Source organism: Choloepus didactylus, chromosome 23 (genome assembly GCF_015220235.1).
Source record: "Choloepus didactylus isolate mChoDid1 chromosome 23, mChoDid1.pri, whole genome shotgun sequence".
NCBI classification, from domain to species: domain Eukaryota; kingdom Metazoa; phylum Chordata; class Mammalia; order Pilosa; family Megalonychidae; genus Choloepus; species Choloepus didactylus.
In genome coordinates, this window is record NC_051329.1 from 6,097,140 (window position 1) to 6,110,206 (window position 13,067).

General features: G+C 44.1%; 1 protein-coding gene across 7 annotated transcripts in view; it reads right to left on the minus strand.

The window, feature by feature from the left end:
• Positions 1–313: 313 nt before the first annotated feature.
• TMEM132B (transmembrane protein 132B) overlaps positions 314–13,067 on the minus strand; it is a 398,454-nt gene continuing 385,700 nt past the window's right edge. For all 7 annotated transcript variants that reach the window (XM_037816674.1, XM_037816673.1, XM_037816672.1 and 4 more), the window contains 3 exons: positions 8,020–8,290; positions 6,064–6,255; positions 314–5,124 (listed from right to left, as the gene is read on the minus strand). In XM_037816674.1, coding sequence (XP_037672602.1) covers positions 3,976–5,124; positions 6,064–6,255; positions 8,020–8,290 — 1,612 coding nt within the window. In that variant the 3' untranslated portion in view covers positions 314–3,975. The remainder of the gene's footprint in view (positions 5,125–6,063; positions 6,256–8,019; positions 8,291–13,067) is intronic.

Here is a 13,067-nt window from a genome sequence, read left to right on the forward strand (position 1 = left end):
CCCAAAAGCCAGTGCACCAGGCATTTCAGCTGAGAGAGAGAGAGAGAGAGAGAGAGAGAGAGAGAGAGAAAGAGAGAGACCGACCGAGACCCTCTTCCTGAGGCATCCAGAGAGAAATTGTACCCAGGCTCCTAGGAGTATTAATGAACAAGTAAAAGCTCTTTGCAACTTTTAAGAAACTCTTTTTCGTTTCCTTTTATTACTGCATCAAGGGCATCAAAACCTCTGGCTGAAAAGAACACACATATGGTCAAATCATACAGATGCCGAAATGAAAAAGGGAATGTGTAGATAAAATAATGAAACACCAAAGAATACTTAAATGTTTATTTTTATGTTAAAAATGGTGAGTTACCCTGTGGTTAGAATATACCTTCATATGGGGAAATGAAGTCACTTCATTTCTGAAATATTTCCAGAAAAAAAGGGAAAGAAAAAATCCAAAAGTAATGAAGAGTAAGATCAGAATGTTCCGGCATTTCCATCAACCCCAGGGTGAGCTGTGTGCCCTCCAGGACAATCCAGTGCATTTCACAATGTTGTATCTCAATGTTTTATCCATTAGTTGAGATCTTTTTGAGTGGGATGTCTGTACATTTAAAAGCTACAGTTTTGCATGCTTTTATTTCAAAATGTACTTATTCTGATACACCTTGCACTGTTATAGTATTCTGCCTATATTACATACATGTATATCTGATACCCATAGTTTAGTATAACTTTCCCACCATCCATTCCATCCTTGTACATAGTGGATGATATACATTACATTATACACATACAATTTTAATGGAGGAGAAGGTTACTTAGTTTATCCTGTCCATACACAGACTGAAATGGAGGACCAAGCCCATTTTGGAGATGATGTGCCATGGATGTGTAGGGCTCAGGTGAAAGTACCCTCTGCGGTTCGGGCTGTTGGACCCAGAGTCCTTCTCTGATGGGCAGAGACTTTGCTGTGGCCTCAACATTCCAACACTGGGGAGATGCTTTTCCGAAAGAGTTAAGAATGCCGAATGAAATGCACAAAGGCAGACTAACCAAAACTTAAAAACCATCAAGGTACAAAATACCCAGTCTGCAGATGTAGCAATGGGACAAAAATTCATCCATCACTTTCCTTGCATTGACAGTTTCAAACAGAAACTCCCTGGCTAGATTTTAAGGAGTGTTATAGTCTACAAACTTACCCTAGCTGGCGTGACATCTAAAACAGCTGGGAAGTTAAGTGTCTCTTCTCTTGGCACACACAGTGTTCTGCCGGCTTTGCTAGGCGCTGTTCTGGGAGAAACTTCCAGTGTCTTCTCTTCCCGCTTTCTGTCAAATGCAGTGCACCCAGGAGGAAACTCCAGGGCTTTCCTCTGGCAGGTGACTTTCGAGCCCTGTGCTCTGCCCTCCACTGCAGCCTGTTTGGGGCTTGGGAACTGCCGTCTCTCCCTCTCTGTGGGGTTAAGCTGTGTGGCCCCCATGGGGCATCTGAAACTCCCTGCGTATGACCTACAAATTCCCAGCTGGTGCTGCCTCAGGATGTCGGAGCATCCATTCTTAGGGAGAAGGAAGGGGCTTCACACTGTTCGGTTCAAGTTAGTCATTCAGACTAATCATATGGATAGCTCAGCTACAAATAGGTGCAACAGATTCAGGCAAATGTATGGCCCTGGGGAATTTGATTTTAAGACTTAATAATTTATGCCCTACCCCATTTTAATTTAGATATTTTGGGATGCAGTGCCTATTTGAATTTGATTAGCTGGAAAACAAAAGTAATATAATCCATAGATTCTAATCAGCAGAAAATATTTAGAACAGATAAAAGTTCAATTAAATTGCCTTGCAATAAGAGCTCCTCAGTTAGCCAAAGGGAACTACCACTGCCATTCAAAAGGTTTGGTGGAGGTGACCCCAAAGCAGCCGTGGAGGGCCCAAGAGCAGTTCACACGCTCATCGGCGCAGTCATCCACGTGCTCATCCTGTAAGACACTGTCAGTTCTCCCTCTAAGGAGCCTCTCCATTTGGCCCAGGGTCCTCAGCTCAGTTAGGGGTCTCACGCACAGGGCAGGCTGCCTCCTACCAAAAATTTCTTCTGCAGCAAATGCCTTGGTCTCCTGGCTTCATTCTCTAGTTAAATTGAAGGATTTCTGGAACTTTACCAGCTTCAGTCACTAAGCCTCACTGTAACTCTTACAGGACCAACTGCCCACCTACCCCAGCTATCAGGTGCACATCACCTGTAACTTGCGCACTGTCTGTAAATGCACTGTAGTTCCATGGGCGAAAGATGCAGGGAGAGCTTCACTGCTGCCAAGAAGACGAGAACCTGGGGGGGTCGGGGCTGCGCTGTCCCCGTCCACGGGAACCAATCCCGAGCTCAGTCATCAGCCTTTCGAACACACAGAAGTGCTCGCAGGTTCCTGTAGCTCCTTCTAACTTTTGGGCCCCAAAATTCTATTCTTGGTGATGCAAATGGTGCAACACACCTTGCAATGAGGCATACTAGTCCACAGCCTGTTTTTCCAGCCACTCTACCGTAATAAATAAAAATGTTGGCACACTTTCCTAATCTGGAATTCTTGCTCTGTTGATACCATTCGTGCTATTTTATAAATAACATTTTCTGTTTAAACTTATACAGGGAGGTGCATTTTTCCCCCTCTTGCTCCCCTGATTTCCCAATTGTGGGTGGTTTTTCTTAACAACTGCTCCTGGTGCCCTGGGACAATAACTTATTTTTAGGATTGTTTTAAGAAGCCCATTGCTTTTCTCCCTCAGCCCACTCCCTGCAGAGGGTCCATCTTTGCCAGGATCGTGACTAAGGATTTTTCTATTTTATTTTGGACACTGTATGGATGCATTTTTATTCTGCTGGGTTGAAGCATCAATCTACTTATTTTTATTTTTGTTCTGTTAAAAGGGAGGATCAATGGGCAGCTATTTCCTAGGCAATTTCCTTTCCATGTATATCAAATCTACTTTTAGATTTTAGTTGGGGTAATAAATTATGTTGGCCACAAAGCACTCATATACATACAGCTGTTTTGAGGCTGTGCTGCCCTCAGAAATGAAACCCAGGCGTTCCCAGTGAATTCACAACAAGGAGAGGATAAAACTAAATCTTTGTGATTCACAACTTTTCTTCTAATGTTGCCAGCTTCATGTAGAAAACTGTAAAGAGACGGCCCTCCCTCACAGTATGTATTATTTATATTTGAAGTAAAAACCTTGTCCAGGTGTGATGGAAGGAAGTTCAACAAGGAAAAGAAGGAAAGACAAAGCAAGGATAAGCTTCTTAGCTACTGTCCCTAAACAAGGAAGTGTGGGGAACCAAAGAACACTGCACATCATGTCTGGACATCAAGGAAATAACATGACATGGCAAATCCCAGTGAATAAAACTCACGTGTAAATCAAACAGATCTCAAAGAAAAGACTGAAATCTCTTCTCTTTGTGTTTCAAAAAGAATTCCAGAGGTCAAAGGAACCAAGCGCAGGCGTAAATGTATATAAAAATAATGAGCCGTGCTCGTAACAAATAAGGAGAGCTACATTCAGTTATCTTTCACATATGTCTCATCTCAGGCCAAGGGCAAAAAATGTCCACTGTGCTTTAAAAGGTCTAGAATAGAAAAATCCACACCCAAATCTTTTCTAACTCCAAACGGCTGTTTGTCACGAGATGACTAACAATGTCTGAGGGGTCAGGTTTATTACCTTCACACTGAGCTAGTACCAGGCAGTATGTAAAACTGCTATCTTAGAATTTCTCCAGTACCTACATGTGGCTGTTGTAGGAGCACTGCCCAGGTTAAAACCCAGCTGCTTCAACTCTCTGGGCCTCTGCTACTTGCTTAGAAAGGATCCCACCAGACCTCCACCAATGGAGCTTTGTCAAATCATCCCCTATTGCTGATCAAGCTCACTGCTCCACCATTCAAGAAACAGAAGGCATAAAGGTGAATACGAACGTAAGAAAGCAGTTCACATCTGGTCCTGCAGTCTTTCCATGTAGTCCCTGAAGTCCTGGGAGTCCCCCAGCCCCATGTCCTGGCAGACCCACTTGATGTTGTCGTCGCTGTCGAACAGGATGGAGTTGGTGTACGGGCCGCCGTCCTCGGGGAGAATGGTGGTGTAGGAAGTAAACTTGACTCTCTTCCTCTTTGGGCCCGAAGGATTTATAGGGTCGGTTTTAATGTCTTTCTCATAGACATAGTCAGAAGGTCTGAGGAGTTGGCTGTGGAAAGCCTTCTGGGAGCTGCCGTTGAGAAGGAAGTTCCTCTCCTCGAACGGCAGCCCCCTGTCGATCACGGTTGTGCACTCGTCCGACGGGAGGGTGATGTCCACGGGGTTCTCCAGCAGCTCCACTTCGTTCCCCAGCCAGACCCAGTCGTGGGAATGGGGGGTGTTACCTTGCTCACTCACGGCAAACCTTTTGTGTCTGTATTTCCAAGCAAACACCACACAGTTGATGAGGAAGACCAGGATGGCCAGGCAGAAGACGCAGAGCAGGGCGTACATGCCGATCTCCAGGTCCGTCAGCCCCCTGGAGGTCACTGTCAGGTCACCAGGGTCACTGGGCTCTGGTAGCTTCCCTCGAGTGGGGAAGCTGGTGAAGGCATTCGGACCACCGCTCCTGAGCAGCTTCTTATCCTTCCCTTCCCTGGGAGACTGGGGGGTTGTGCTTTTGTTGGTACTTTCCTCTTGGCCAACAGATGTACCATGTTGGAACCACTCCTGAACTGCCCTCTCCTGGTTTCCTTCACGTTCTATGGAATTACTGAGGTGGCCTTTATACTCCCGATTTATGCTCTCGATATCATTGGTGCCTCCTTGATGCTCATCCAAATTTGGTTCAAATTTGACCTTGACGTTTCCTTTACCCACAGCAAGAACGCTCTTCCTCTTGGACTTCTGACACGGCTCACTGATCATAAGTTCTAATTTAATCAAGGGCCCTTGCCCTTCGCCCTCGGCAACCACAGTGGGCCATTTGGACTGACTGTTTGGCAGAACAGACACCACCATTTCATCCAGGGATGAGACAGTAATCGAAAAATCCTTGGGATCATAAATGTCTAAAGGTGTCACCGAACCATCACTGAACAAAATCCAAGAACTGACTACTGCTTCCTAAGAAAAATGAAACCAAAGCATTATGTTATTATCAGGTTACTTCAAATTTGCAAACATAAATATGATTTCCTTTATATTATTCTTTAAATATACAGACTGAGAAAAATAAGCTCCTGTTTTATGATCTTGAACAGGTTTTGGCATGCCTTGAACTGGCGTCAATAATGTACTATAGCCCCACTGGTGTAAGAAACAAATAACATATTTCAATGACTGCAATAAAATGTACATTAATTTATTGTATGCCATAAAACAGAATTTGACTTTGACCTTTCCAAAAACATTTGAAAGATCAGGCAAGCTATCTGAATCAATTTCAGGTGTGACTAATCAGGCTACTGCTCAAGATAATACTGCATTGAACATTCTCTTTTAGGAAGTCAATGATGATGAAGCAAAGCATACATGGGCTGAAAGTACTTGGGAAAAGATGCATTATGAGACTGGTTTGCTTGAAAGACACAGCAACCCTGGCATCTTAATAATTAATTTGACCAAGCTTTAAAGATGGGAAAGAATTTTCAAGTTGACAATAACTGCAGTAAACAGTAGTAATTTCGTGTCCATTAGCCTTGCTTGTTCGAGTAGCTCAAATAGAATTTCCAAGCATCAAAAACCACCTGCTTTGGAAAAAGTAAAAACATGAGATCCTGTGTGCATGGTCTAGCAGCCGACTGTACCTAGCTCAGAGGAGCCCACTGAAAAGCAAATAACATATGGAAAGGCAGTTGATGTGCAAAGGCATAAAACAGGAAAATCTATCCAAGCCCCTGAGGACTTTCCTTAGAGGCAAGATACACTGGATACAAGGCAGGAAGAAGCTTCAGGAATTACCGGTTCTTGCTGCAAGTGCACGAGGGCTCTTCCTTGCAGTGTGTGATAATAGTAAGGATCGTCCCAGTCGACCCGGGACATAGGGGCCTCTGGGACTCTCACCTGCCGTGGGGCTTGAAGAACGTCCTGGGCAGCTGCTGTTGCGACGATGGCTCTTCTGTCTGCTCTGTGAGGCTGCAGGGAAAGCGACAAGCCAGCCACCAGCTGCACACCCAGGTCTGCGACGGTGACACGGTCATCCAGGACGACCACCGTCTTCTCAGCCAGGATGGAGTCAGAGAGAGGTGAGAGGACCTTCAAAAGTAAGCAGAAAGCTCATGTGTGCTCCCTGCAGCCATTCTGAACTCCTTAACTGATGTCCCTTCAATGCGTTCTCCCACTTCTCTGCTCAGTGAGCGCACTCACAGAAATGGTTTAGGGACGGGCTGTGCTATTGTTCAGTTGCATCAGCCAACTGAAGGAGTTTTACAAAGATCACCTGGTCCATTTCTACTCCTTGATCCATGTGACGACAGCACTAGTGTATTCTCTGGGAACAGTTAAGTGGCCATCTTGTTACTGGCCACTGAAAGAGTAACATTTTCCCAACAATTAATATTTATACTTTGAAAATGGCAGAAATGTGGTGAAGTTAAAAGAAATAGTGCTTGGCTATCTTCTCCTGCTCAGATTCCTTCTGGCTGGCATTTGTATGTTCAGTACAGAAACATGATGGTGACAGCGGGGGCCACTGTGTCACCAGTGGGTGAGCCAGTCACACGGAGGAGAAAGGCAGTCACAGCATCCCAAGGAGCTGTCCCTCCCAATTAACCAACTAATTTGCAACCTGTGGTGACCAAAACCTGGAGAAAACCATGTGGTAGGCAGAATTTCTAGAAGGGTCCCCCAAGGATGTCCCCCACTCTAAGCTTGGAGCCTGTGAATACAGAGATCACTCCTGTGATTATGTTTTGTGAAAAGGCACAGTTGACCTTAGGCTATGCAAGTTATATTGGATTATACAGACAGGCCCTCGATAGCTAAGCATTCTCCCCAGTTGACAGCAGAAGGGGCGATCAGAGGGATTCAAAGCATAAGAAAGCCCTGCTGCACCGTGGCTGAACAGCAAGGAGGCGAGTGGCTCCCAGGAGCTGAGAATGGCCCCTGGCTGGCATCCCAGAAGGAAACAGGGACCTTGCGTGAGGAACTGAATTCTGCCAACCAGCTGAGCCTGGAAAGCGAGTTCTCTGAAGCCCCCACACGAGAGCCCAGCGCCGCGGCCACCGTGCTTTCAGCCACGTGCAACCCGAGCGGAGAAGCTGGCAGAGCCTGCCCGGGCTTATGCAACTTTCTGACTTACGGAACTCCACACTAATAAATGGGTATTGTTTTAAAGTGCTAAGTTTGTGGGAATTTGTTACGTGGCAACAGAAAACTAATACAGAATAAAACACATGTCATCCAGCTTTGTTAGAAATTAGGCAAAATCTAAAATGTGACTTCATTACAGTGAGCGGGAACATTTTATATTCAGATGAAAAGAATATGTGGCACCATTTTTGTATAATTACCCTATCAAAATTGGCTAGAAAAGTAGTTTTATTATAATAAAATAGTAAGCATTTAACTGTGGATGTTTTTTTTGTATTTAATGCAAAAATGCTGTTTCTAAAAATGTTTGCCCACTGTTCAAAGTCTAATACAGCTAAATGGCTAAACTTCAAGGTTTGACCATGTTCACATGTTCTACAGTCTTTTTTTCTGATATGAAGAGAGTGCAATATTATATGGGAGAAATAACTGCCTACATTGTGTGCTTCATTGAGCTTTCACTGGTAAAAGAAATTAGATATCTCAATTCTCCCTAAAATGCAAAAATTAATTTGGGCTTAGATTATTAAAATTAATAATGTCTCATTATTCCCTTCCACACACACACACTCACACGCATGCACCCGGCACACTCACAAGCACGTGTGCACATGCACACACACACATCCCCGCACGATAGCATCTACCTGGACACTCATGAACTCCGCCTGGCCCTGGGGGACATGGCAAGGAGCGGGCTGACTGTACCTGCACAGTGGTGATCCCTGGCTCCCGGCCAACCAGGGTCCGGCCGTCCTGCAGCTTGGCAATTCTTGGTTCCTCCACTTTCATAAAATCGGTCACAAGGTCAGTGATGTCAAACTGCCAGTCGGGGCCCAGCATGTAGGTGAGCTGCCCCAACTCGGGCGACTCGGCCACAAACTGGGTCAGCACGCGGACGGCGGTGTGCTGGTACTGGAGCGAGCAGCCTCTGCCTTTCCTCTCGTCGTCGTCCTCGTCGTCACTCTCCCGGGTAGGCCTGGAATGCAAACACGCCAAACAGAGTAAGCACCGTCGTTGCCGAGAGGTTTTATGCTCTCGTTTTTCAGCTCTGTGTGATGGGCAGGATGAAGTGAAATGGCCATTCCCCCTGCCAGCCCTGCTGACCTGTGGATCTGCCATCCGTGTGTCTGTTGTTCATTCAGAAGCTCCTTTTGGGATGACTCTGTGCTGTGGTGTCTGCTAGGGGCTCGGGCCATGGGAGCCAAGAGCTACCTGCAGCTGGACCCTGAGCAGCGGGAGGTCCAGGCCCCAGCGGGCGAGGCTGGGGCTCTGCCCTCTGCGTCTTGCAGACCTGGGACTTGAAAACCGCTCCCTGTGCGGGGCTGCGGCAGGACCTCCAGTCCAGAGGTGCACACGTGAGACTCTGCATCAGGAGGGCTACTGGCTGTCCTGCGGGACCTCAAACCAGGCCTCCAACCTCACCTTGTAAATTAAAGAATGGCTGTCCCTTTGCTCCGCCACTGGCTGTGCCCTCAGGGTCCAACAGGTGAAGGCTGAGGACATGGAGGAACGCCAGGTAGGAATTCCCGGCAAAGATGGCCCACTCCCCACTGGCTCAGGACGGTTTCAGAATCCAGCCTCCTCCTTGGCTGCTGCACAAATGGTCCCTCTGAGCTAAGGTCCTGCAGCTTGGCAGAGCACAGCTCTCTCCCACTGCCCGGCTCTCACCTGGAATCCCCGCTGGAGGCGCGAAGCTGCTGTGCAATCACTGCAGACTGTCCGAAACACATCTTCAGAGCGGAGCGTGGGTGCTCTGCTGCTCCCCTGCCTGGGCCCTGGCGTCTCCCTTCCTTCCAGCAAATGTTCTCCCCCTGATGCCTGCTATCCACAAACCACGCTGAGAAGTCCAACCTGGCTCCGCTGTTCCAGAACCTTCCCCTCAAAACATACCTGCCCTCTGCCCTTTCCTGACAGGGCCATGTGGGGTGGCTTGCCTGGGACCCTCCATGGGTGGGGAGGGAAAAGAGGGGCAGTGACTGACATTTACTGAGGTGGACCTACTATGTGCAGGCTCCGGGTCTCCATGCTCTGTAATGATGAGAACTGACACGGCGCAACCGCTTACCACATGCCGGCCACATTATCAACTTGTCTGATCTCATTACTATACAGAAAGAGCCCAAGGAAATGGACAAGGAAACCACTCATGGGGGTAGGCAACGACTCAGCCAAAGTTGGAGCACAAGTCGCCTGCTCAGGCGGGGTCCAGGCCCCAGGCTGTGCGCCACCCACTTATGTCATCTCCCGTTTTTAGCTGACATCCTTCATCATCACAGCCCGTTTTTACATGAAGAAAGCAAGGCTCAGAGTGGCAAGATCTGCAGCCTCGCCTGCAGGCAGTTAGCAGATCCCCGTCACCTCCAACTGTCTCCTTAAAGCCACTTTCTACCATACGCCACCCTACCTCCCCGAAAGGTATGAGGGCCACTTAGTGGTTTGGGAGCCGTCACCACTGGGCTTCCCAAACACAGCAGTCTGGGTTTCCCGAGGCCAGGGGTGAAGACTGCTGAGGGTGACTATGACGATTTTTGGTGGCAAATGGACAGAGCCTTAAAAAACACTGTATGCCATATCCAAAAGTCATTTCCCTCTTTGGTTTTCGATCCTCTTGGTTCTATCACAGAGAATGTCTGGATCTATCACAGAGAATGCCTTGATTGCTTCTCTGAGACATCCTATTGTGTATTCGTTAAAAAACATAAACACACATGGGCAGACAGCATGTCTACTCAGAATTTAATAACACTGTTTTGTTTTCTTCCAATTCATTTTTAGGTTCAATTTCTTTTATAGTAAATGATACTAGTTGTCCACTGGTGCTAGTGATTTGTTTCCCTTAAATAAGTGTATAAAATTGAAAAGAGAACAGTGTTAAGTATATTACAGGTGGTATTCTAAAATGGTAATATAAAAGTGGTGGGTAAGTAAATGAACTTTTAAAAATACTTTATTAATGAAATAAAACTATTTTAGGACAGATTGTGTCCTATTCTTTTTTGAAACTTGTTGGGTTGAAATAATGACAAATTCACAGAACAAAAAAAATACAAGGAAGCCCCACATTCTTTACTCAGCTTCTCCTAAGTTAACATCTTGCATAACTGTACCAAAGCCAGAAAACTGACCTTGGTACAACCATAGAACTTATTCAGATTTCATCAGTTTTACAAGTGCTGCTCATGTGTGTGTTTGTGTGTGCATGTGTGTAGTTCTGTGCAGTTTTATCACATGACCATCACCATAATCAAGATCTAGAACTGTTCCACTGCCATACAACTCCCTTATCCTGTCCCTTATCTTTATACCATTGTTAACCCATGGCAAGCACTAATCTGCTTGTCATTTCTGTACTTTTATTATTTCCAGAATGTCATTGTAAATGGAATTATATGGTACGTCACCTTTTGAAATGGACATTTTTCAATCCATCTAAGATGTTAAGCCCGTCAATAGCTCATTCAGTCTTTATTACTGGCTGTACACCATGGTTTGATTTTACCACAGTTACTTTAATCATTCATCCATTGAAGAACATTTGGGTTGTTTCTGGTTTGGGGTTATTACGGATACAGCGGCCATGAACATCTGTGCACAAGTTTTTGAGTGAACATGTTTTCATTTCTCTGGGATAAATGCCGAAGACTACATCTCATGGATTATACGGTAAATGTGGATTTAGTTTTAAAAGAAAACTGTCAAACTCTTTTTCAGAGAGGCGGTACCATTTTACATTCCCACCAGCAATGTATGAATGCTCCAGTTCCTCTATATCCTTGCCAGCATTTAGCGTCATCACTATTTTTTATTTTAGCCATTCTGATAGATGTGTAGTGATATCTTTCCGCAGTTTTAATTTGCATTACCCAAATGTCTTATGGCATTGAGCAACTTTTCACGTGCTTATATGCTATCTGCATCTCACCTTTGATGAAATGTCTATTCGTGTCTTGTGCACATTGTTGAATTTTTTTTTTTACTGTTGTGTTGTACAAGTTCATTGTATATTCTAAATGCAAGTCCTTTGTAGTATATGTGGTTTCCAGATGTTTCCTCCCAGGGTGTAAACTGTCTTTTCATCCTATTAACAGGATGTTTCTCAGAGCAAAAGTTTTTTTTAATTTTGACAAGGTCCAGTTTATCATTTTTCTCCTTTTATGGGTCAAGCTTTGGGTACCAAATCTAAGAACTCTTTGCCTAGCCCTAGATCCAAAGATTTTCTCCTACATTTATTTCTAAAAGTTGTATTCTTTTGTGTTTTACATTTAAGTCTGTGATCCTTTTGAGCTGACTTTTGTATAAATGTGAACATGGTACACCTTTTCTTTTATTTAGATCTCTTTAGATTGTAATTTTCAACATACAGATTCTCTACATGTTTTGTCAGATTTCCAAGGATTTCATTTCCTATGGTGCAGCTGCAAACAGTGTTGTGATTTTAATTTAGGTTTCTATGTGTTCACTGACTGTATAGAAAGGTAATTAATTTTTCTATGTTTTCTTATATATTGTGACCTTGCTGAACTGATTGGTTCTACCATACTTTTTTTTTTTGGGGGGGGGGTGGATTCCTCAAGATTTTCTATGCAAACAATCATTCATCTGCAAACAGAGATAGTTTTATTTCTTCCTTTACAGTCACGATACCTTTTATTACCTTTTTTTGCCTTATTGTACTGGCTGGAACTTCCAGAACTACGTTGAATAAGATCGGTGAGAGTGGATATCTATGCCTTGTTCCCAAACGCAGACGGAAAGGATCCAGTTGCTCACTGTTATTTAGGTATGATGTTAGCTGTAAGTTCTTGTACACGCGTTATACCAAGTTGAAGAACTTCTCCCTCTATTACTAGTTGGCTGGCAGTTTATATATGAAATGGTGTTGAATTTTGTCAAATGATCTTTCTACATCAATCAATATGATAATAAAGTTTTCTTCTTTAGCCCTTTGATATTATGGATTACACTGATTGATTTTCAAATGGTGAACCAGCCTTGCACATATGGAATAAATACCACTTGGTCATGCTGTACACACTTCTTTTTATACATTACAAGATTCAATTTCCTGGTATTTTTACATCTAATTTTGGTAGAAATATTTGTGATTTTCTTTGGGGAGGGCTGCCTTTGGTTTTGATAATCATGGTAATTCTGGCCTCATGATATGAGTTTGGAATTACTCCTCTTCTAATTTTTGGAAAAGACTGTAAAATTACAATTGATTCTACTTTCAATGTTTGACAAAATGATCCACTGAAATTATCTGGGTCTGAGGGGTTCTTTTTTGGACTCAATTTCTTTCATGGCCATAGGGCGGTTCAGATAATGTGTTTCATCTTGGTTGAACATTGGTAGTTTGTGCTTTTTTGAGAAAATAGTCCAATTCTTCTAACTTGTATTTATGGGTAGAATTCCCTTATCCTGTAATTGGCTGCAGGTTTTGTAGTGATAATCCATGTTTCATTCCTGATATTGATGTGTTTTCTCTCTTTTTCTCTCTCTGTCTTGCAAAAGGTTTATCAATTTCATTGAATGTTTCAAAGAAAAAGTTATCAGTTTCATTGATTTCCTATACTGTTTTTTATACCTTCACTTTCACTACTTTCTGCTTTTATTATTTCCTTTCTTACGCTTGCTTTTTCTACTTTGAGTATGAACTCAGATGAGACCTTTCCTCTTTTCTTACTATAAGCATCTAGTTCCCTTAATTTCCCTCTCAGCACTGCTTTAGCTATTTGCACAAATTTTTACAT